This window comes from Conger conger, chromosome 2 (assembly GCF_963514075.1).
Source record: "Conger conger chromosome 2, fConCon1.1, whole genome shotgun sequence".
NCBI classification, from domain to species: domain Eukaryota; kingdom Metazoa; phylum Chordata; class Actinopteri; order Anguilliformes; family Congridae; genus Conger; species Conger conger.
Window position 1 is genome coordinate 13,881,793 of NC_083761.1, and position 23,006 is coordinate 13,904,798.

Genomic DNA, 23,006 nt, shown 5'->3' on the forward strand with positions numbered 1-23,006 from the left:
TTTCCAAACGTTATTTCCAACTTGCATTACTTTATATGAACGGTTGGATACGTCGATTATAGCTATGTTAATACGGATAAAAACATCAAAACGTCCACAACTTGGTGCCAACATGTAAAATGTAGGACTTGGTGGAATCATTTCGATGTCATTAATTCACAAATAGCCTCCATATCAGAAATTAAATGTAGGAAGTTGAAAACCAAGCAAATAATAAATATATCAAATTTAAAAAATGTGTTCTTGTACGTGTTACACACAGACAAACACAAAGTCCTGTAAAATTCCACATATTTCCAACGTAGTACCGGGGGTTGCATTGGGTATGGTGGAAAAGAAAGAAAACGAATCCAACAAAAATTGTATAAATGCATGATTTATTTCCGAAAAACTTGAGGATGAAAACAACAAATAATGTCAGACGAACTTATTTTTTTCCAAAGCAAAATCACTGAAGCTCATAGCTAAAAAACAAAAAACAAAAACAGAGCTATGCAAACACATGTTCAAAATAGTTCCAGACTAGATGCCCATTTAAGAGCTCCATGGGATGCTCTATGAAGGAGAAACCCACAGCATTTATTCCGTTTTTAAGCATTTTTAACGGCATTTAATGATCACAAACTTTCTTTGTACAACCAAACGTTTTCTCTGGGGTTTAATTTCTAAATCCTATCTAACTAGGATACATTGAAAGTTTACAAGGTCCAGTGTTTTGACAGATTGCCTATTGTTATATATTAAACAGTTGTTTCTACAAGAGATCTCTGTATTCATGGATAAGTGCAATTGTGCAAGTAAATTAATGCCAGTAAACCAGTGAGCTCTAATAAAGTCATATGTAGTAGTCTGACAAATCTTTTGCCTTCTCATTTTAAGGTTCATGTGCCAATTAATAAAATAATGTACTTCAGTGCCAAAGCAAAGATGTAAGCTGGTTTCTGAAATATTTGTTTTGGGGTGATTCCCAAAAATGCATTAATTCATCTGAACACAATGTGCACTATATTTTATTAATTATTTCTTACCAAACCTTGGTTTCTCGCCAATCTATTTCCTCTTACTGCACACTCAGTGAGTGAAAACTTACTGGTTTTCTGATGCTGTACGTTGACATGTTGTGTGTTCAGAGATGGTCTTCTGCATACCACTATTATAATGTGTGGTTATTTGCCAAGGTGTTTTTGCCTGCAGAACTGCTGCTCACTGGATGTTTTTTGTTTTTCGCACCATTCTCTGCAAACTCTAGGGACTGTTGTTGTGCATGATCAGCGGTTTCTGAGCAATTCAAATCACCCTGTCTGGCACAACAATCAATCCACGGTCAAAGTCAATTAGATCACATTTCATCCCCATTCTGGCATTTGTTCTGAAAAACAGCTGAACCTCTTGACTATGTCTGCATGCCTTTATGCATTTTGCCTTTATGCATTTAGTCACTGCCACATGATTGGCTGATTAAATATTTGCATTAACAAGCCAGTGTACCTAATAAAGTGCTCACTGAGTGTGTACACTATTGCCTATTACTTGGCCCAACACACCTGTACTAAGAACTTTATAGTAAATAAACTATATTCTTATTGAGAAATAAAAAATTTTTTGCAGCCATGATAAAGCCTTCACACTTTGGATACTATTTGGTATAGATTTAGAGTTTAAAGTTTAGAGGTAGAGTGGAAAATCCCAGGCACATAACAGAAATCAGATCTTGAAATCTGAATTTAACTTAATTTCCAGTGTATCCCTTGGAGAAGAACAAGTAAACAATCACATGGAGGCTGTAATTAGGAATGTAATGGAAATAAAACCATAAAGCAAAGACCTCATTTTGTTGAGAGTGAGTTGTTGGCATTCCCATTTGACCATATTTGCACACCAAGGCCACCACAGCTCCTCCAAAGCCCGCCACTCACACAGCTTTGGGCTCCCGGTGCATCACAGCTCGGAGCACTTGCTGCAGCTGGTTTTGGGAAGCTCACACTCTTTCTCAAAGTTGCAGTCCTCCAGCAGGTCCCTGTAATGCTCCCTGACGGTCTGGTAGAGAGGGGCTGAGTGGCCGATGCTAGGGAAGGTCAGGGGCCTTTCGTTCAGCAGAAACTGCAGCCTGAGGCCGTCTCCACAGTCGTACAGCACGAAGACCAGGTTGGCCGCGTAGGGCAGCATGTGGCCGGTGCGGAAGGAGCGGTTTCCCTGCAGGCTGAAGGTGTCGGCGGTCAGGGGCATCTCATCCTTGAAGAAGCCCATGAGAGAGAGCAGAGGCAACAGGGTTTCGGCGTGACCCACCTGCACTGTGACGGCCTCGGTCACATGGCCGAACCTGGGCGGGAAAACAAAGAGACACTATTTCACATAGTGCACCTGAGACTACCCACAGAAAAAAATAAATCCACAATAAATGCTACTTTTTGAAAAACCCTTCAAAATAAGCTAATTGGCTTTGTTCATTCTGACCATAGTGCAACATATATATATATATATATATATATATATATATATATATATATATATATATATATATATAAATTCTGGTTTTAGCACACATCATCCCGGATGTTCTTTTGTCATTGCAACCATCTTCAAAAGAAGAGGTTTTTCTCTGGAGCCTGTTACTACATAGCTACCAGTAACTCTTGGGCAATGAATCAGATTTGACCAATTCCCCAAAGTGATGTTAAGAAATATGCTAAAGATTTACAACATAACATATTTCAGGTTTACACAACTCACCTCACCAGAAGTATGTGTCAGAAATGCCCCCCAAGTACCTTTTTTAGTACCTTTTTTTAATCTAAATGACGTCCAGTATAACAGAACAAGCATTTTTTTCTATGCTGTATTAAAATGGAAAATGAGAAGACTATATGAGAACATTATTTGACTATATTCTAAAGCTAACCCTAACACTTACAAATCAGAGCAAGTATACTTCATTGTTCTGATTGTTTGTGGTTTGTTCTTGGCACCCCAAGTCATAACAGCAGAGGAAAAGTAATACTACTCTAATGCAAGACCCAATGAATCAACAAAGAGTGCATCTTGTTTCACTGCCTCATAGTTTAGCAGGTTTTTTTCTAAACAACCAGTATCCTGTTGCTCTGGGACTATCTGAACACCTCTTTATGGACTGCAGCAAGAAAGAGATGCTGGATACTTAATTCCCTCTAGCAAGCTGCTGCTCCCTGTGAACCAGAAACAACAAAAAACAAGCTCATGTTTAAGGGATGGAACAAAAGCTTCAGTCATGAAAAGCAAATATTACCTCCCTGGCATTCCTGTCACGAAAAGGGAAAAATGAGGTTGGAAGCCATTATGACATGTGAATAGAGCCCAAACGAAGGACCTGGCTTAACTTTCAGTACATGTATCCCATTCCCCAATTCTGAAGATATTGATCAATACATTCCAAGTGTTTTAAGAAGGCTATTTCAGGGTGTCTCGGTGGCGCAGCCCGCAGAGCACTGACCGCATGCTCATTGTGAGCCGCAACGTCAACGGTTCGAATCCGACCGTCTGACAATTTGTTGCATGTCTTTCCCTCTCTCTCGCCCCCATTCTTCCTGTCTCTATATACTGTCCAATAAAGCTGAAAAAGGCCTAAAAATATCTTTAAAAAAAGAAGGCTATTTCATCCATGGAAGGGACAAGCAGCAACAAAAGGCTGCAGTAGCTGAAACAAGTATGATACATTTTTAAAAGGAAACAAAATATGCCAATATAAGTTATATTGTCATATAATCCACAGCGCACGTATGGTCACTATATCATTTTCCCTTTCCCAGTCAAGGTAAAATAACGATTAATAACCATTAACTATGAAAAAGTAGGACCTACAAAAGGCCAAATATTCCCTGTTGTTATTCTTTAAAAGAATATAAAATAAAAACAAATAATTTGTAACTTAGCTGATGCCTTTATCCAAAGCAACTTACAATTGATTAGACTAAGCAGGGGACAACCCCCCTTGCTCAATGGCCAAGCAGCTGTGTGGATCTTATTGCGGCTACAACGGATGTTTCGGCTCTGTAGTCCAGCACATTGGATTTGAAATGAAACAATAGATATGAGGTTAAAGTGCAAACTGTCCTTTTTCATTTGAAGGTATTTACCTCCATATTGGGTGATGCCTGGCATCCTTTTTATACATAGTATAAAAGTAAATAAATGGGTGGGATATGTCTAAAAAGGCACACATTTCCTACAGACATCAACCAATATGGATTTAAATTCCCCTAAATTAAAGAGAACATTCTGCATATTAACCTCCCATCTATTGTTTCCTTTCAAATCCAGTGTGCTGGAGTCAAAAGAAAAGATACTGTATACATACAGACACATACATACAGACTGCACTGCATTATTTATTATTATTATTATTATTATTATTATTATTAAAAGCTCTGACAGGGATTTAACAAAAAAAAAAAAAAAGTATATCTTGGGTCCAAAGTAACAACATACATGTTTCAACAACTAAAGATGTTATCTAAAAATATTTTTTTTTAATGTGTGTACTCAGAACAGTGGTGCATCAGAAAGCTGAAGCCAGTTTTCTGGCCTTTTCACTGGGCCTGTCACCACATACATCTGAAAATCATCCAAACTCACCTGATCTCGTGAGCAGCCTGATCAAGACGAATGAACACATCGTGAAAGAGAGGACAGCTAGATTTGCGATTGATGTCGTGACCATAGCTCCTCTTCCAGTAATGTTTCAGGTCATGTGCATACTCGAGCACCTGAGAAAGTACAACACAACACTTGAGAGAACATAATGGAAATGACTGTGTCAATTACTTAAATGACTTAAATAGAATTAAAAATGAGGTATTCATGATGTCCAGTTTAGACAAAAAAGTAGACCAAAAATGATATGCTTGATGGGTAGAAATAGGGTGCTATGTGTGACATTTGTAAGTTAAAATCCACCATATTAAGACAACCTAAAGGCAGCAGGAAAGGAAATGAATTAACCGAATGTTTGCCATTTCTTCAACAATAAGTGAAGGTTGGCCATACTGGGCATGCCTTAGGTAAAATGTGTGGTTAGTTCATGTTATTACATACTTTAGCATCCACGTCATCGAAGATATTGCACCATGGTGAGTTAACAGATTTAATGGAAAACTCATAGGAGCACAGGTAGAATGCAGCCTCAACCAAATCTGAACAGGAGACACAGAAAATATCAGTCAATTTATGTTCAGGTAGGAAGCATACACCTGAACAGTACATTTCCCAAGATGTCATAAACAGGAGTAAAGGGAAGCTCTGTTTTAATGTCCTCTATGCAGCCACGGAAACCAGCCTCCTATTTTATTGGATAGAACCTATTATTATTATTTATCCACCGCCATATATTTTAATATTTATTATATTTAGCTGATTATGATTATGATCTAACAAACTAGATTCTTATTGTTTCCAATTAATTTAATGCAGACATGCCAACATTATGCGTACATACCCCACAAGACATGGAGACCTAATTTATTCTGAAAGCCTTTCCAAGTACTCTATAGTTCCCTTGGCAAACACCTCTTTTCCGTTCAGAGTCACATGAGGAAAGAGATTAGTAACTGCATCCGTAAGAACATAACACTAGGATATCAAAATGTGATATGTTATTGATATGCAAAATCAACAAATGAGCTACCACTCCTTTTAAAAAACAATGTCCACTATCCATTTTAGGTCATTCACCCGTAAATTAAAACGCAATAAAATGCAACAACACAATAAAATGCAGCAAAACATTAAAAATATAATTTAGTCCAGGACTAGACTTAATCTGTGTCTGTGAAACTGGCCCCAAATTGGATTCTTTTAATCTTGAGATCTGCTGGCAATTTTTTGGAAGGGGTGGATTCAAAATTGTCTTCTGGTAGTAGCTATTTGTATATTGTGGTGCGTTTTCTTCTTTGTGTAAGATTTATGCCAGTTTCTTAAGTAGGCTAAACACATTGTACAAGATGTGGACATGGTTTTACTTTTTCAAGTTTTACTGAAAATGACTAGGCCACAGACAAAGTCAAGCCAGTTGTAGAGATAATTTATGCACTTTTATCTTAAAGCCTTAACAAGCTACAAGGTTTCATCTGACAGATGGCTGGTAAGTAAAGTCAAGCTAGTAGTTATGAAGAGTCAAGCTAGAGGTTATGCTTTGGAGCACATTTTAACCAAGGGAAGCATGGCAAAAGGAGATGAACTGAAGATTATGATGGCAAGTAGGTCAGCAATGTGGATTCTGGGAGTTCACACCACTACCATGGAAGCAAGGACTGACATATGTGATCAATATGAGGTATCCTGAAATGAAGGATTAAACTAAATGTGTGAATAGAATTTCTGTATTGGTATGACCATCAATATCAATACAAATGTCATCAAAATCTTTCGAGCCCAAGTGAATAATGCCATGAAGTAATGGGTTAATATTGCTTCCATTTTCCCCACAAATGTCACCTGTCTATCTGCTGGTATTCAGCAGCCATCTGTGATCCGGGTCTCAAATTTCAGGAAAGAAATTCAATCTTCAATAAATAAACTCTGTAAACAAACACTGGCGGATGAGATAATGGATTAGTAATGCAATGTGAATGACCTGGAGTAATTGTACTGTACTGCAGCTGTAGTCGATTGGCCATATTCATCTGGACTTCCTTCATTTCTGCTGTGGACGAGAACAAATCAACCTCTTTCAGGGCCATCTCGTTGTTCTCCACATCTTCGATAAATCTTCTGCAGTGGTCAAAGAATCTCATCAGTTGGTCATTGACTTCATAGCTGAAGTCCATGTCTGCATTGTTAATTGAGAGAAAATAAGATTGATTCAATTAAGGGGTTACAAACTGACAAGCATACATCTCAGAGTTATAGATGAGATTAAAGGTTGGCTTTGGTTAATGCCATCCTATAACGGATGGATATCCATTATCTTAACCCACTTATCCTGAACAGGGTCGCAGGGGGGCTGGAGCCTATCCCAGCATACATTGGGCGAAAGGCAGGAATACACTCTGGACAGGTCACCAGTCCATCGCAGGGCACAGACACCATACCCACAGGCAATTTAGACTCTCCAATCAGCCTAACCTGCATGTTTTTGGACTGTGGGAGGAAACCCACGCGAACACGGGAGAACATGCAAACTCCACACAGAAAGGCCCCGGCCGACCAGGATTCGAACCCAGGACCTCCTTGCTGTGAGGCGGCAGTGCTACCCACTGCACCATCTGTGCCACCTTTCCCCTGCTCATAAACTTAAATTTTATAGAACTAATAGATAATAAATAATAGAACTTTACTTAAATTTCAGTTACATTTACTTCGATTCTGTTTGATAATCCTACCCTGCAAGATATGTTTAATTGGCCATTTCCACCTTAAATATGTGACATTCTTTACATGCCATTAATTTGAATATGTACAACATATTTATGATACATTTAAAAAGTATGCTATGTTTTATTATAGTTTGATGCTTAACTACGGTTTCCCTTGAATGGGGTTTATGCACATGCGTTCAAATTCTTGGTTTCCTAACGGCGCTGTCTAGTGCACTGTTCAGAAAACCTCCATAGATGGCGACAAAATAGTAGATATGGGTTCTGAACAATTCAATCAACAACCAAGCTACAGTAAACTGGGCACCAACAAGTTGTCGAACCCGTTTGCTGCCTAATTAACTATAGGCCTACGCTTGATGTTTGTTTTGTGTCCATATTCTACCATCTAGACTAGAAGTAAGATAACTTTTTCTAAACACACGATCAAAATCGATAGCTCTAATGCAGTTAGTTGCTACAACGTTAAACAAAGCTAGGCTTGTTTGCTAGCTAGTATGCAAACGTAAATTACGATTACCTTTTACCTTCCAGATATTCTTCATGCTTTCTATAAAAGCAACCGTGCTGTCCACACACCTATGTTTTGAGCTGGTTATGAATTTAATACGATTGCTTCGGAGATTTTCTTCAGAGATCAAAGATGGGAATAATGAGGCCAGTCTGACAGCTAAGTGCCTGTGATCATCGCGGCCCTTTTCTACAAGCTGACCATCCATGTCCTCAGTGTACCACATCTTCCATTTAGTTTTAATGTCATGTAGCCATTTCTCGCCGTTCGCTGCCTCTCTTGATACAAGATCGTAGAGACGCTGTATCTTTTTGACATTTTTTGTTGTTGGATATCTCGTGCCATGCCTAATGACTGCGGTAAGATGTACTGGGATACAATCGATAGACGGAGGTTTCAAAAGAGATTTGTTTACAGCAAGTATGTCATCCAGTAGATATGGATTTACTTCCTCGTATCTGCTTTTTGTACCAAAATATTTTGCAAGCGCAGGTATATTTCTGCGCGGATAAACAACCTGGACATTTTCTGAGGAACAATATGAAACACGAGCCAATGCAATGCTAAAAGCTGTCAGAAAAAAACTTTTTTTTGACAATGGTTGCCTCATTTTACAGTTTCAGTTACGAACTGCTGCCGATATAAATGGACATCCCTAAACTTAAACTGAAACTAACTTAGCATAGCTCGTGGATTCAACAGTGAACTTTGAACCGCGTCTCTAATAGCTGGCCAACTAAAGCACATTCTGTGAGTTCGCAACTACAGCAGTAGTAGCAATTGGCGCTTCACGAGGACCAAATGTGCATAACCGATGTACTGAGTTTACACAATTTATGTGCGATTAATGCGCAGCTGGTGCATTAATTAACACAGCACTGTATAAAAAGTGTCATGCAATTCCAAAATGCGATGAACAAGATAGTGAATAGGCCTACCCAATACTTAGTGTTCCGTTTATTTTGTTTATGTTTGTTATATGCATTACAACGTTAATTACACTTCACAACTGTGTCAATCCTGTCGTGTGTCAAACCATCAAAGTTGCGCAACAATCGCAGTCTGGTCTAGACGATTAAAAAAAACTACAAGGACACGTTTAATTTCGTTAGTAATCAAAGTCATGGTCATCACTCACAGCAGGTGGGATGAATATTTCTTATTAGTAATGAACTCTCCCTAACTTTCTTGTACTTTTGAACAAACACCTAATTTTCTCTCATAACATATCAAAATATGACTTAAGCTAAATCTTGGCATTTAAATGTATAGCATTATTTTCCCAGTTCATTGTGATAGGCTAATTGAAAATTATCATAAAGGCAATTCATAATCAAAAACTTTCCTTAAAGCAATTTAATATCCAGATATTTGTATCCAGGGGATTTTTTTTTTCGTGGTTAAACAAAGATTAAATACAAAACAAATTAACAATTTTGTGAATAATTTTTTGCTGGGATGTCATGATATTCTTACCTTCAAAAAGGTTGAGCAATTTTGTCTGGTGGATTGACAAAGTGGTACTTTGGGATATTTTATTCCTTTGAAGCCCATGGTTTCAGGAAGACTTGGGATTCTTGTGACAGAGAACACATTGACCATGAATCACTGTGCTGATACCCTTATCCAACTGTAATTACAATACTTAGAAGTAGGGTATAGGCTGTGCGGCTTTTTCTGCAACTTTGTGACATGTATGGATTTACTGGAGCAATTAGTTTAAACCCCATAAGTTGCATTAGCTGCCTTTTCCAAAGTGAAGTTTTCAATCAATATTGTCACATGATACATGGTTTGAAACCATTAAAACTCACAGTTCTGTCTATCTACACTACTATGCAATGCCATTATCTTCGTGACAACTGTTCCTTATTTTGTCACATGGGCGACAAAACAAGTGTGGGGGGACCTCACCTTCTCTGCATTTTCAAAATCCACAGACAACACAAATCATGGTAAAGTCAGTATCCTTTTCAAGGCAAGGGTCCAGCAAACCAAATCAATAATCATTTCTAATCATATGAAGCATATGGGGCAGCACGGATGGTGCAGTGGGTAGCACTGCCGCCTCATAACACATCCCTGTCGGCCGGGGCCTCTCTGTGCGGAGTTTGTGTTGTGTTGAAACCGTGGGTTTCCTCCGGGTACTCCGGTTTCCTCCCACAGTCCAAAGGCATACAGGCTGATTGGAGAGTCTAAATTGCCTGTAGGTATGAGTGTGTGAGTGAATGGTGTGTGTGCCCTGTGATGGACTGGCGATCTGTCCAGGGTGTATTCCTGCCTTTCGCCCAATGTATGCTGGGATAGGCTCCAGCCCCCCTACAACCCTGTTCAGGATAAGCGGGTTAAGGTAATGGATGGATGGATGGATGAAGCATATGAAAATTCCGGATTGCACCGGCATTGTATTTCTGGTGGAGCGGGGAGGGGAGAGAGAGCGAGAGTGAAAATACACAAAAAGTCTTCATCTGTCCCCGTCACGGGTTCTAGGCAAAAATAATAAATAATAATAAAACTGTGGGAAGAAGCACACGTTTTAAAAGCCAGGACTGATTCGCAACATAGTAGTAGGCGTGGTCCTCGGATTTCCTTGCTTCCTTCCCGCAAACCGAGCTACCTTGACACAGCATCTAATTACATTCTGAAAATATTGTATTGTTATTATTTATAATTAAAAAGCAGGCCTGCTTTTGAATAATAAATGTGAAATTGTGGGATTTTTTACTTATTGATGGGGGTTGGGTATTTGGCAAAAACTTCAATCAATGGACCTCAATCAATATAGTATTTGTGTACTAGAAGTTATTATTTTTATATTTTAGTTATTATTATTAGAGTTTTTTTTCCATCTTCTGGATTGGCTGCTGCCAGAGGGGAGAAGAAGGAGAGGGAAGTTGAGAGGGAGAGAGGTGACAGGCAAGGGGGGATTAAGACAACTTTTACAGGATTTCAGGAAACTTGTTCCAGGATTATTTATAGTATTTTACTGTGTATTTTTAATCATTCCTTTTTACTATGTGTCCTTTTGGAGTCTTCAAATGGCCTTTTTGGCAACTCACCTAAACATAACTTAGGAAAAGCAATGCAGAACACACATTTTCGGTGATATGACCTATACACCAACAAGACCCCTCCGTTCTGCCACTTCGTGCCGTCTGGCGCCTCCCCCTCGCCACACCTGCACTTCACGCTCACGACTGCTGTCTGTCCTGGTCCCACGGTGGTGGAATGACCTCCCGGTGAATGTCAGAATGGAAGAGTCTCTGACCTCCTTCAAGCGCAGACTGAAGACCCATCTCTTCAGGCTACACCTTTCCCTCCCCAACTCACAATCACTGCGATTAGCCTTAGACCGTAATGGCACTTATGTATAGATATTGTTACTTGTATAGGTATTGTTGTTTTTATTGGCTGTTGTTGTATTCTAGCTGCCAACAGTGGTATGCTAGTTTGAATGTTGATTGTACTCTTCAAGGGTTCTGAATTTATGTATGTTTACACTAGGACTCTTGGAAAACAAATCCCAAGTGTTATCTTTCAAAAGAGACCCGGATTATGCATGTAATCAAAAGGGTTTAGCAATAGTAAACATTTTATTAATTTTATTAGTCTTTGGGTTCGTCGTATTTTCAAGTTTGTGTTAAGAAAAGGGATGTGATACTTAAGGGGTTAAAGCATCGCATTATTATGCAGAATAGAACACTATTTCAAAGCCAAAATCTCACAGTTCATTCTAAAACATGCTGTGTCAAGACTACTACTACAACTATTACTACTACCAACAATAATGATAATAATAATGATAATAATAATGATAATAATAATAATAATAATAATAATAATAAATATTACAATTGCTAACAATATCTATAATTTCATTTTGACTCAAAATGTCAGCCAATCTCTTCGGCTTTGCTCTCTGTTTAGTGAATAGAGTTGGCATTGTCAATTGTTTTCATGCAAAGCTGAGAACACAACTTGGCATTTATAATGAACTCACAGCCAAAAAGGGATGAATTGACAGTTGACAATTAAGTGCAATAAAGGAAAACATAGTTTCTGTCATTATGAAGTTGTGTGTGTGTGTATGTTTGTGTGCTCCAGAATGATTGGCACCTTTAATAAAAAGGAGAAAAAAGGCTGCATATAATGAACAATGTGCATAATGATATATGTTATGTTCAAACATACAGGAAAACTATATGCTTTTGTTTCAATACATTTACTCTCATGTTTCAATGTTTTTTATTTAGTAATCTCAGAAACTGCTGATCTCCTGGGATTTTTACGCACACAAGTCTCTAGAGTTCGCAAAGAATGATGCAAAAAAACAAACAAAAAAATAATAATCCAGTGAACAGCAGTTCTGGAGACAAAAAACGCCTTGTTAATGCGAGATGTCAGAGGAGAATGGCCAGACTGGTCAAAGCTGACAGGAAGGTGACAGTAAATAAAATATCCACTCATTACATCAGTGGTATGCAGAAGAGCATCTCAAACACAAAACGCATCATAACTCTAAGGGGATAGGCAGTAGTAGTCTAATAAATACCTGATAAAGTGCTCTCTGGGTGTATAATAAACTGTGTGATGACTATTCATTGTAAATTGTGTAATATTTGTTCATTATTTAATTAATTACATTTCCTTACAATATCTGCCTTGCTTTCAAATGACACAGCCAGCTAAAACACTCGCTCTCAGTGCCTTAATGCCCCAGGTGGTCCAGATCCAAATATTGCCAGGAGTCCTGTGACACATGGTTTGAGTCAACATACTAATCCCTGCTTCATCACACAGAAGTGATGGCATATATGATGCAATCCAGTGGCAAAGTGGTTATGCCACTCATATAGTGGATTGTTGAATGAAAATAAGTCCTGGCTAGCTGCATTTGTTTTTGGGATTGCATAGACTATTGTGAGCCTTCTGGCATTGATAGATGACATTACAGCAATGATTGTGCCTTCAAAGACAATTTTGCTTTCCAAACCGGAGAATGATGGAAATCTGATACAGTAGTAACATCCAATTATCCATCCAACAATTATTCTGGGTATTTGGTGTAAAGTGAGAATGGAGTAGGAGGTGCCATGTGTCTGCTTGAAGCACCTGTGTAATCACCTGAGGAATGTCACAAAAATGCTGTATTTGTTTATACAATTAGTGGCGTATTAGTTTAATGAGTGCCATTCGTATTTTAAGAGATCTAATGAAACCATGACTTGCGTATCTGACACTTCAGGACAAAGATGTAACGTTAATTATGGAACAGCAACCATTAACATTCATAGCATGCATATAGAACAATGAAAAATAATAAATTGTGTTTGACACTTGATACAATCCAAGCAAGTCTTTCATTTGTGCAGAAAAGTGCGTTTCGAGTGCTTTATGCTTTTTTCAAGACACGCCTCATTTTCTATTAGCAACCAATTACAAGCAGGCTTCAGTGTGTGAGGATCAATAAACACATGAGTTGTAACCGTTTCTTAGGTAGCTAAAATTCAAGAACGCATACAATGGCTGAGTTGAATCCGCCCACCACAACGGTGTCAGTAATAGTTAACGAATGGGGATACGCTTGAAATAACGGTTACCGTTCATCAGGTAATGTTAGTTTAGTAGCTAACTATGCGTTTGTGAATTAAAACGATACAGCCGAACTTAAATAAATATACAAGACATAACCCGTTTTGCCAGATTTAAAATCTTTAAAGCTAAATTAGTGGCACTGGTGTATTGCTGATTTGACTGACTGACTGGCTAGCCAGCTGGACCACGCAAGGTGAGTATGTAATCTAGTACAGTAAGTAAACGTTAGCAAACAACAGTTATCCGTTTTTATTACGAGTATGCTTCCTGGTCGTTTTACCTAGGTAACTGTCTGGCTAATATTAGCTAGCGTTATGGTCCTAAACTAGCTTTACCTAAGTTAGCTTAGCAGTGGCCTTAATTCGCGTTAGCTAACATTAGCGAGATAGCTTGCTAACATTCGGTTTTCCTAAATACAAACAGGACCGCTTTGCTATTGTTCTTATCACTAATGTTACTATTTAGTAACGTTAGCTAGCGTTAGAGCACAAAATCCCCTTATAAATATGCTGTCTTAATCGCTGCACGGACACATCGAATAATTTAAGGTTAACTGTTAACGTTACCGTTTTATAAAGTAATGTAGCTTTTGCTAGTCTTGGGTAGTTTTCTTTAAAATGCCGTTGCAAATAGCATAGGTATTGGATGTCTGGTAACGTTACAGGTTGCTAGCTAGCTATTTAAGTTTGCTAGCTAACGCACTGAACACATTTTTTCCTCAAAACAATTCGCATCACTTAGCTGCCGACTAGCTAGCACTAGGTGGCATAGTTATTAACTAATGTAATGTGATGCTTTATTAGCTAGCTACGTTAGCTAACGGTTTCAAGATTTCTAGTTTCCACCGTTAACGTTAGCTGTGACGTGAGATAAGCTTAGCAAGCTAACAATGAACTTATTCTTTATAACTTCGTTTAATAATTATTTAAATGGGTTCAGGTGTTGAGTTTTGATATTTTTTCTTAAAAAGAACAACATATTTTTCTCACAAACCCATTGTTTTTTATACGAAGACGCAGTAATGTCAGCTAGCGTAGTTAGCGTAGAAGAGTAAGTTGTTAAGTATTTTTATAACAGCTAATCGCATTGTAGACGCACAGGAAAAAGCAACGTCAATGCAGTAAACGGTAAAGTAAACGTCAATACGATTTATTTCGCTGTGTTTTTTTGCAGTTGTATACTTGCTACTGTCTTGAGAAGAAACCGCCTTCTACGTTTGTTGTGGACAGTGGTTTATGACTCAAAGAACCCCATTTAAATCAGTCTTTCAGTCTTCAGCTCTGTGGGTGCAGGTATTAAAATGTATAATTCGAAATACGATTTTAGAGGGAATTGGTCTCAATTGAGATTCTTAGCATTTTAATTTCTGCGTCCTAGATTGCAGAATTCCAATAATCTGAAAAACAAATCCCTTGTGATTCGCTGTTAGAATGGCCTGATACAAGATCTTTATCTTCTTCTGATTTTCGTTTTAAAGCAACACCATCATTTGGGGAAAACCTTTCCTTGTGTGGCTCTTGGGGAATCCCAATCTGTTTAGAGAGAAAAATGTGAAACTGCATTCACTTGAATGGCAAAAAAGGTTATGAAAAGCCTGTGATAATTGTTTTGCAGCAATGAAAACTTTTCTGAACAACATGTGACTGATGTAAGAGTAGCTGTTTATGCTATCATCTTATGAAAACATTTATTGAAGTAGGCTTTGTTAGAATCTCTGTCCCATGTAAATTTATCAGTGAAAATCTGTGGGTGTAACTTATTATTTATTATTTTAGTCAATTAAAAAAATGTTTCAGTTCTTTCATTTGCCTTTTTCAGTCTGCAGTCTGCCTAGTCATAAAACCAGACCACGGGACACATCACTACATTGAGAGCCAGTGCTTATCTGCTTATACAAGCCTGTCCATTTTCCCATTCTGTAATGCTTTATGCACATACACCTTTTCAACACAGTTTAATACAGGCCTACAGTACAGTATGTCATTGTTTCGAATTTGCAAACAGATATAATTGAATTGCTGTCAAGTGAGTTTTTATTGGACCGGTATTAAAATTTGGGTATTCAGAATACCTTGTAGGAAATTACCAGGGTATAAGGAATATTAGGAATAGGTATAATTAAATTACTGGGGTATAAGGCAATAGCCTACACACGTATAAGCTAGGCAGGTGTGGGCTTGGTTAGCACTTAAGATGGGAAACCTCCTGGGAAAAGTGAGTTTCTGCTGGAGGAGGTGTTGGTGGGCCAGTAGCAGGTGATCTAGGTCAAATCACTGGTCATGGTCAAATTACCCCTATGTCCCAGAGCAGTGATGGGGACACTGTGCTGGAGGAGACGCTGTCTTTTGGATGAAACTCAGGTGGGTGCAACACATTGGTCATGTGTTTCTTTGTTTCAAATTTATGAAGCTTTTAGCTCTGTTCTAGCTACATACAATTTGTTACTGTGGTAACCAGTAAATAGGCACAGCCTTTGTCATAGTGTGAAATTGTTTTCTTGAGTGGAAGTGTGAACCAGATAGACAAATGGCAGTAAGTAATACTAGTATTTGCCCGCAGTCATTTCAGGCTAATGTTTTGATCCAGTGATGAAATGGCAGAACATTTTTAACTTTCACAAAATGCTTAGATAACCTTTTGAAACCCCATACCATGCACCTTTTATGTTTCTGTTGTTTTAGAAATATTTCAGTTACTCATTTTTAAGCTGGGTGTGTATTTGATAAAATAAACTTAATAGCTACTGTTTCCAATGGAACACATTGCTATTTATTACTTGTATTTGAGGTTAATTACAAATTCCGAGTGGTGCGGCTTTCTTTGTGGGTGCAGTTCTCACACACACCTTGATATGTATGGTGGTGTCACCACCACATTAGCATTAGCATTGGATAAAAATAGTAGCTCCCTGCACTAGCTTTCACCAAGAAAATCAGTTTGGGGAAGTATTGTCACTTTCTGTTATCTTCCAACAGCTACGTTGCCATGAGAGATGTACTTACTGTACTCCCTGTGTGGCCCAGAATAACCACAGCTTCATGTTTAGTACTGTTTACATGTGTATATTTGTACCCTTTGATTTATGTGTGCAGAATGTAAACCATCTCTGCCATATGAATGGAATTTGCATGTTCTTAATTTGGAAACGGAGTGGAAAGTTCCAGATTCTTCCAGGAAAGCTATGGAAAAGTTACGGAGATGAGATGATGTAGTTAGCAGTTGGACAGTAAGTGACTAGATGTATCAATAGTATATACACTCAATTACCACTTTATTAGGTAGACCTGTACACCAGCTTGTTTATGCAAATATTTAATCAGTCATGTGGCAGCAACGAAATGCATAAAAGCATGCAGATGTGGTCAAGAGGTTGTTTTTCAGACCAAATGTCAGAATGGGGAAAAATGTGATCTAAGTGACTTTGACCATGGAATGAGTGTTGGTATCAGACAGGGTGGTTTGAGTATCTCAGAAACTGCTGAGGATTCTCCAGGGATTTTCAGGCACAGCAGTCTCTAGAGTTTGCACAGAATGGTGCGGAAAACAAAAAACATTCAGTGAGCAACAGTTCTGCGGAAAGAAATGCGTTGTTAATGAGAGCTCAGAGTAGAAAGGACAAACTGGTCGAAGCTGACAGGAAAGTGACAGCAACGGATTATGCATTACAACAGTGGTATGCAGAAGAGCATCTCTGAACACACAACGTGTCAAATCTCTAAGTGGATAGACTACAGCAGCAGAAGTCTAATGAGTCTAAAAAAATAAGTCTAATAAATACCTACTAAAGTGCTCACTGAGTATATATCAACAGAGGTTATGCATGAGCACAAAGTAGAGTGGGCTGAAATTACTCAACATGTGAAAAATACTGTACTTTATTAATGTTTCAGTGGAACCAAAATCAAACATTCATTTAATAAAAAATAAAAAAATAGATTTGAACAAAATCAAGGTTCCATAATTATTGGCATCTCTGGTTTAGTACTTGGTGCATCCACCTCTGTCGATGCTTGACAAGATTAAGGAACACATTTGTAAGGAATTTGGACCACTCCTCCATACAGATCCTTGCTAGATCCTTCACATCTCAGATGCCAGACCGTACTCCAGTCAAAAAACTGGGCTGAACTGAAGAGGGCAATTGATAAGCAGAACCATAGAGGAATAGTTCAAAATCCCTCCAAATGTGTTTGTGCGTGTCCCTGATGACCGGGGGGGAAGAGGTGCATCTTGGCTGAGACATTTGTCCTTGTGCGGTTTCCTGGTACGGTGGGAAGTTGGGTGCCATCTCGGAACTAACAAATCCCCAACCTGCTATAACATGGCTATAGAATTGTCATTTTGGAGATTGCACCAGCATTGGTCCTGCTTTAAGAAAGTTTAGGAACACACATTAGTAGCTAGTAGCTTCCAAAGCCATCTTACTCAAAGGCATGTATTTTTGGATCGCTATTTGCTATGTCAGTTGTTACGTTGTAACATGTAGACAGATAATGATTTAGTCAGATGTTAAGACTGTAAAATGTCTCACTTTTTTTTTCTTTTTTTTTTTTTTTGAATCATACTTGACCGATCGGGCAAGCTAGGTGAATAATTCCATTGCGTAACTCCCGAAAGTACATGTTCCAGGCAATTTGTCGAGTGTGAATGTCGAGGCTTGCCTGGGGATATTGTATTCCAGACTTGGCTGAATCACATGTTCAGCCACAGGTTCATTTCAGATATTCAGGAAAAACAAATTGACTACAGGCATCAACATGGTATTGTGTAGCACATGATGCGGTTTCCCAATTTATAAAGAGATTTTGTCTTAATAAAACATGCATTTAAAAACATCTTTAAAAACATCCAGATTGCATAACCGTAGCATGCTTTAGCCATAGAAGATTTGAACAGATTTTGACTGATTTTCTCAAGTGTTTCACAATATTTTTGTGCGACTGAAACTAAGCCAAATGCTATGCAGAGGGTTCAGAATGCCATTGTTTGGACAGGGACTCAACCCAGTGACTTTTTATTTTCCATCAGATTTTATTCAAGGAGGAGGATAATGTCATCACGGTCAACCTGACCACCCTCACACCCACAAATGCCATGAAGACACAATCTTTTAAAGTAATTCACTAAGTCGAGCCACGGTAAAGAAGGGCACACACTGCAGGTACAGTCGCTAGATTGACCCTGTCGTTTGCCTTCTCATTCTGCACACCCATGGTCTCTATCAGTCTCGGTTCAGGGTTTGATTGGTATAGCTGCTCGTTTGTGTTTCTAATGTCAGAAAGGGACTGAAATGCTAACGTGCTAATCATACTCTGGGCTTCACCTGGGCTCTGATGAGATGTATTAAGGCCTCTAGAAAAGGTGGGCATCAATTAATATAGACCATTCTTTTGAATGAAAGAAGATGTACAAATCATTTAACCTTGCTGGGGTTTTTTATGCATCAAAATTACCATGCATTGATGTCTAAAAAGTGGCCATATACAATTCAGATTAATGTCATGGTTATACTAAGTATAGTAAGATAATATTCATATCTCACCCAGCCATGCACTTCTGTTGGCCTGCCTTATCTCTGAGCCATATGTTGTGAACTGTTTGGCTGAAGTATTAACTAGTGTGATGTAACTATTGGCCTACACACAGGCTGTTATTACAGGAAAGCTTATATAAGTAGCACTTGCACTGCAAAACAAAGTAAACAAAAGGAAAAATCCCAAGAGTACCTTAACACAGTTCCTTTACAGTAAAAATCTATTCAGAGTTGATATTCCTTTGCAGCTTAGTAAGTATGGAGAACTGTAAGGAGAAACACAGGTTTCTCCTTACAGTATGAATCTTCTAATTTACTGTTCAAACAGTCTAATTTGTTTTTGTTTCGGGAGTTGGTATGTCAGACATAACATTTTTACCTGCTCTGGATAACTGGAAAAGTCAGAAGTGACAGGTTTAGCTTACTGAGATAAATTGAGCTATTTTGCTTGCCTTGGGCTGCCAAAATGAAGATATAGTAAATTAGTGACTAGTAAATTGGTTTATTCAAAGCTAAGCTGTGATTTTCTGTGGTCTACACTTGCTTGTCTGGATGTTTAAACAAGTTTTTGCATTTGAATTCATGTGGTTGTAGTTATATTTGCTGTTGAAGTTGATTGAAATGATTTTTGATTAGTGTATTTTTATGGTTATTGATATCTCTGCTTTGGCCAGGCTGGGTCATATTGCAAGTCAGTTGCCTTTTACTGGTTTATTGTCAAATTAATCCAATAATTATTATTAGGCCTATTATAATTAAAAAATATATATATAATAACATTGTCAACATTAGTGGAATTCTGTTCATGGACTGTTGTCCAGCAACATGTTGTAAATTGAAAAAGTAGCTGAGAAGGTATCAGTTGCCATCGGTCTGTAAATTAGTATGATACTGATCTACTTCACGATTTTGAATGAACTGGATGACAGCTAGCCTCCCTTCTCCCTTGTTTCACTAAGTAGCCATTTGCTTTACTTTATTTCCTCACAAATAGTAAGACAGGTAGCTTAGTTAATATGCCAGTTAGACAGTCAGAACTAGCCCCGGGGTGGGGGGGGGGGTGGGGGAAGTGGTTTCTGTGGTGCATGGCATGTAGACGAAAATGTAAGCTGTTCATTTCGTTCCCATGAGACACTCATGAAGATAAGAGCTTGGCCTCTATGCAAGCAGCACTCCTCATCTCCACTGTGAGCGGATGTGGACGCACATTTACATGTGCACACCACGTTCTGCCGCTATGGGTGAGGACCAGCAGCTGATGCAATTAGCACATGCAGGCATCCTCTCCTCATGGCTGTACTATTTAGATAAGCATGATCCTAATAGAATTTAAAGCCAAATCCGGATGTTCTGTTTTAGGTTAATGAGGTAACAAGTGTATTTTATGATAAAACTCATTATGTATGAGAACAAATAATTGTCTGCGTTTGCAAGAAGAGCGAAGACAAAATGTAAAAAAATTTTAAGAGAAGAATATCCTTCCGTTTGTGTGCTGTACATTGCATTACTTAATGAAACTCCAGTTTCAAGGGGATGGGCCTCCCTGTCAGCTGAACAGTTTGCCTCGAAGACAGCTGTTACAATGCCGTTAGTTTGATTGAAAAGGAGAATTGCTGACAGGTTTTTCTCTTATCAGAAATAATGTTTAAATGGCTAACTTGGATCAGTGGTATAAGATAGAAAAATATGTTTTATACAGTTAATCCCATAAAAATAGTTTTGTCATAGAATTGTTTCAATTTATGTGCTCAACTGTGAACCCATCTTTAGGCCGCGTATGGAGCAGATGGGATAATTGAATCCTAATACTGAAAATGCTGGTTTTATGCTACAGCTTTAACCTCACTGTAGATTTGTCTTAATACAAGGCCATCGAACTGCTTGCAGATGAGCTACCACTGAGTGTACGCAGGGCAAGTCTATAGCCTGTCTGTAGCCAATACTATCATGCAGTGTGTATCACGCTGTTGCGTATTTGCTGCAGTGCAGTGTGGTTTAGTGTGGTTGGGCCTGTAACCCAAATATTGGAGGTTCAGTCCACAGGAAGGCTGCTGCTGTTTGCTTGGGCAAGACGCGTAGCCATTTACAATGAATGAACAGGTTAATATTAGACATGAAATTCCACACATCTGAAAATGCAGCCTGGTGAACTATGGACTTTGAACAATTGAGCCTAAACATTTCTAGCACACTGGTTTTTTTTGTTTTTTTTTAAACAAACATGAACTACACTGTAAGATCTGAGTGAGTGAGTTTTTTTTTGCCTTTTAAAAATTATTTAAAGGTTTAAGGTAAATTGTAAAGGTGTTCCATATTAGTTGACCTACACTTTAAGCCCAGATGTAATAAGTAAATCCTACAGTATTGCCTCTCTCAGAGCTTTTGTGCTGTGTAAATGCATATTTACTGTTATTCATATTTCTTGAAACATTCATGGTGTTTACCATCACAAGGCTTTAGACAAGAACGCCATGCACAATTTTAGTGCAGAGTTTTTGTGTAAAACCCCTGTGTTCCATGAATAGAGAGGATCTATGCTACAGTATGACTTGCATCGCTCATTTGTACAATAACGAGGCTAGAAGCTCCAGCCATAACTTTTCAAATTGCCCATAACTTGAGCTTTAATTAAATCACAGTTCTGGAGCTCTGCTCGTTGGCTGTTATAGCTGATGCTTTCTTCTGTAAGGATTAATTAGAATTGCATACAGAAGCAGTGCTGGAGATCTGAGCCCCTGGGTGATTTGGTGCGTACTGTGAGAGAACCACTGCGGCTCATTTGGCACTCCGGTTTGTAACCCTAAGGACCATCGCATGCAGAGGTCTTCACTGCGGTGTTTCTGCTTAATTAACTGTAGAATTCAGTGGGGGGACCAAACCACTGTCATTGAATCTCCCCTAGCGTTTAGAATTGTTTTGCTTAATTAAGTGGCACGGCAAAATTTGTGATCTCTTATAATCCTCTTTGGTCTTTCTTTTTTTCATTTTTGTATGAGGTGTGTCTGTGTGTAAACACTGTTGAAGCAGTGGTCATGCTAGCCCATGGAATGCTGTGTCTTTGGAATGCTGTACATTTTAAAAACTACGTTTTTACACCAGTTCACTTGTGTTCTGATAAAACGTCTTTTTTTTTTTTTTTGCCATAGCCTCTAATATGCCAACTCGCAATAATGAAATAATAAATATATGGCGTTCATGATTGTAATAGAAGCAGGATGAAACAGCGGGATTAGTGGGATGATATAAGCAATAAATATTTTGGTGTTATATAATATTCTACCACACTGGCTAAAAACATTGAAAAAAACCCAGAGGAGCGATCTGTTTTAATTTTGTCATGTCATGTTCTAGCCAGCTAGCTCGACATCTCGGTTTCGACTTTCTATTCAAATGAAGCAACTTGTCTTTCAGTTCCGCAGTGCTACCAACAGGTGCATAAATATTATGATCAGTAAACAACAGGAATGTCAGACATTGAAAGGTGATTGCTCAAAGAAACAGGAGCAATAGTTCTATAAACCGGGCATTTAAATAGATGGGCAGAGCCCCTACAACATGCAAAATTAGCCATCGTTTTAGGCAGTAAAAATTGTCCAGATTGGCCTTGGGATTCAGCACATGTGATCCCATGAAGGCTGTAGTCCACCATTTTACAAAGAGGCACATCAGACAAAGCCCCATAGAACATAAGTAAGGTAAGTTAAAATGAATCAATGTTCAAGAAGAGCATTTAGAAAATGGAAAGGAAAAGGCAATCCTCAAGCCAGATCAAGAACAATCCATGAAAAGGGTAATTACTGTCTGTAAAGGCTAATTGCGGCCTAATGAAAGTCTGCCTGGTTTATGCAGTCTTTTGAAAAGGTCATGTTTAGACAGGACTTCAGAACCATTATAAAGTGCTTGAAGGTGGCAGCAACTTTGTCTGAAGGATTGATCATTGACCTTTGCTCACCGCTCTTCTTTTAGATCTTCAAAATGAATTTGACTATTAAGGCAGCAGACATTTATAAGTTTAGGTCTT

General features: G+C 38.4%; 2 protein-coding genes across 5 annotated transcripts in view; one reads left to right on the forward strand and one right to left on the reverse strand.

Moving 5' to 3' along the window:
• Positions 1 to 360: 360 nt before the first annotated feature.
• Positions 361 to 8,539, reverse strand: minpp1b (multiple inositol-polyphosphate phosphatase 1b). The gene is made up of 5 exons (XM_061231146.1): positions 7,867 to 8,539; positions 6,605 to 6,799; positions 5,068 to 5,165; positions 4,609 to 4,739; positions 361 to 2,320 (listed from the first exon to the last, which is right to left on the reverse strand). Exons 1-5 carry the CDS (start codon positions 8,465 to 8,467, stop codon positions 1,939 to 1,941), a joined length of 1,407 nt encoding a protein of 468 aa, XP_061087130.1. The 5' UTR covers positions 8,468 to 8,539; the 3' UTR covers positions 361 to 1,938.
• Positions 8,540 to 13,371: 4,832 nt separating this feature from the next.
• The window catches only part of sgms1b (sphingomyelin synthase 1b), a 33,624-nt gene continuing 23,989 nt past the window's right edge, over positions 13,372 to 23,006 (forward strand). The window contains exons 1-2 of one of the 4 annotated variants that reach the window (XM_061231456.1): positions 13,478 to 13,645; positions 15,758 to 15,812. The gene's annotated coding sequence lies outside the window, so the exon portion shown is untranslated. The other 3 variants (XM_061231457.1, XM_061231453.1, XM_061231459.1) reach the window with 3 other exon arrangements.

Bases quoted from the DNA above. Each gene is read 5' to 3' on its own strand.
- minpp1b (XM_061231146.1), bottom strand. From the start codon at position 8,467: ATGAGGCAACCATTGTCAAAAAAAAGTTTTTTTCTGACAGCTTTTAGC. The intron at 5,166-6,604 runs GTCATTCACATT...TCTCCTGTTCAG, and splicing joins GTACAGTACAATTACTCCAG to ATTTGGTTGAGGCTGCATTC. The intron at 2,321-4,608 runs GTGAGTTTGGAT...TTTCCCGCCCAG, and splicing joins CAGGCTGCTCACGAGATCAG to GTTCGGCCATGTGACCGAGG.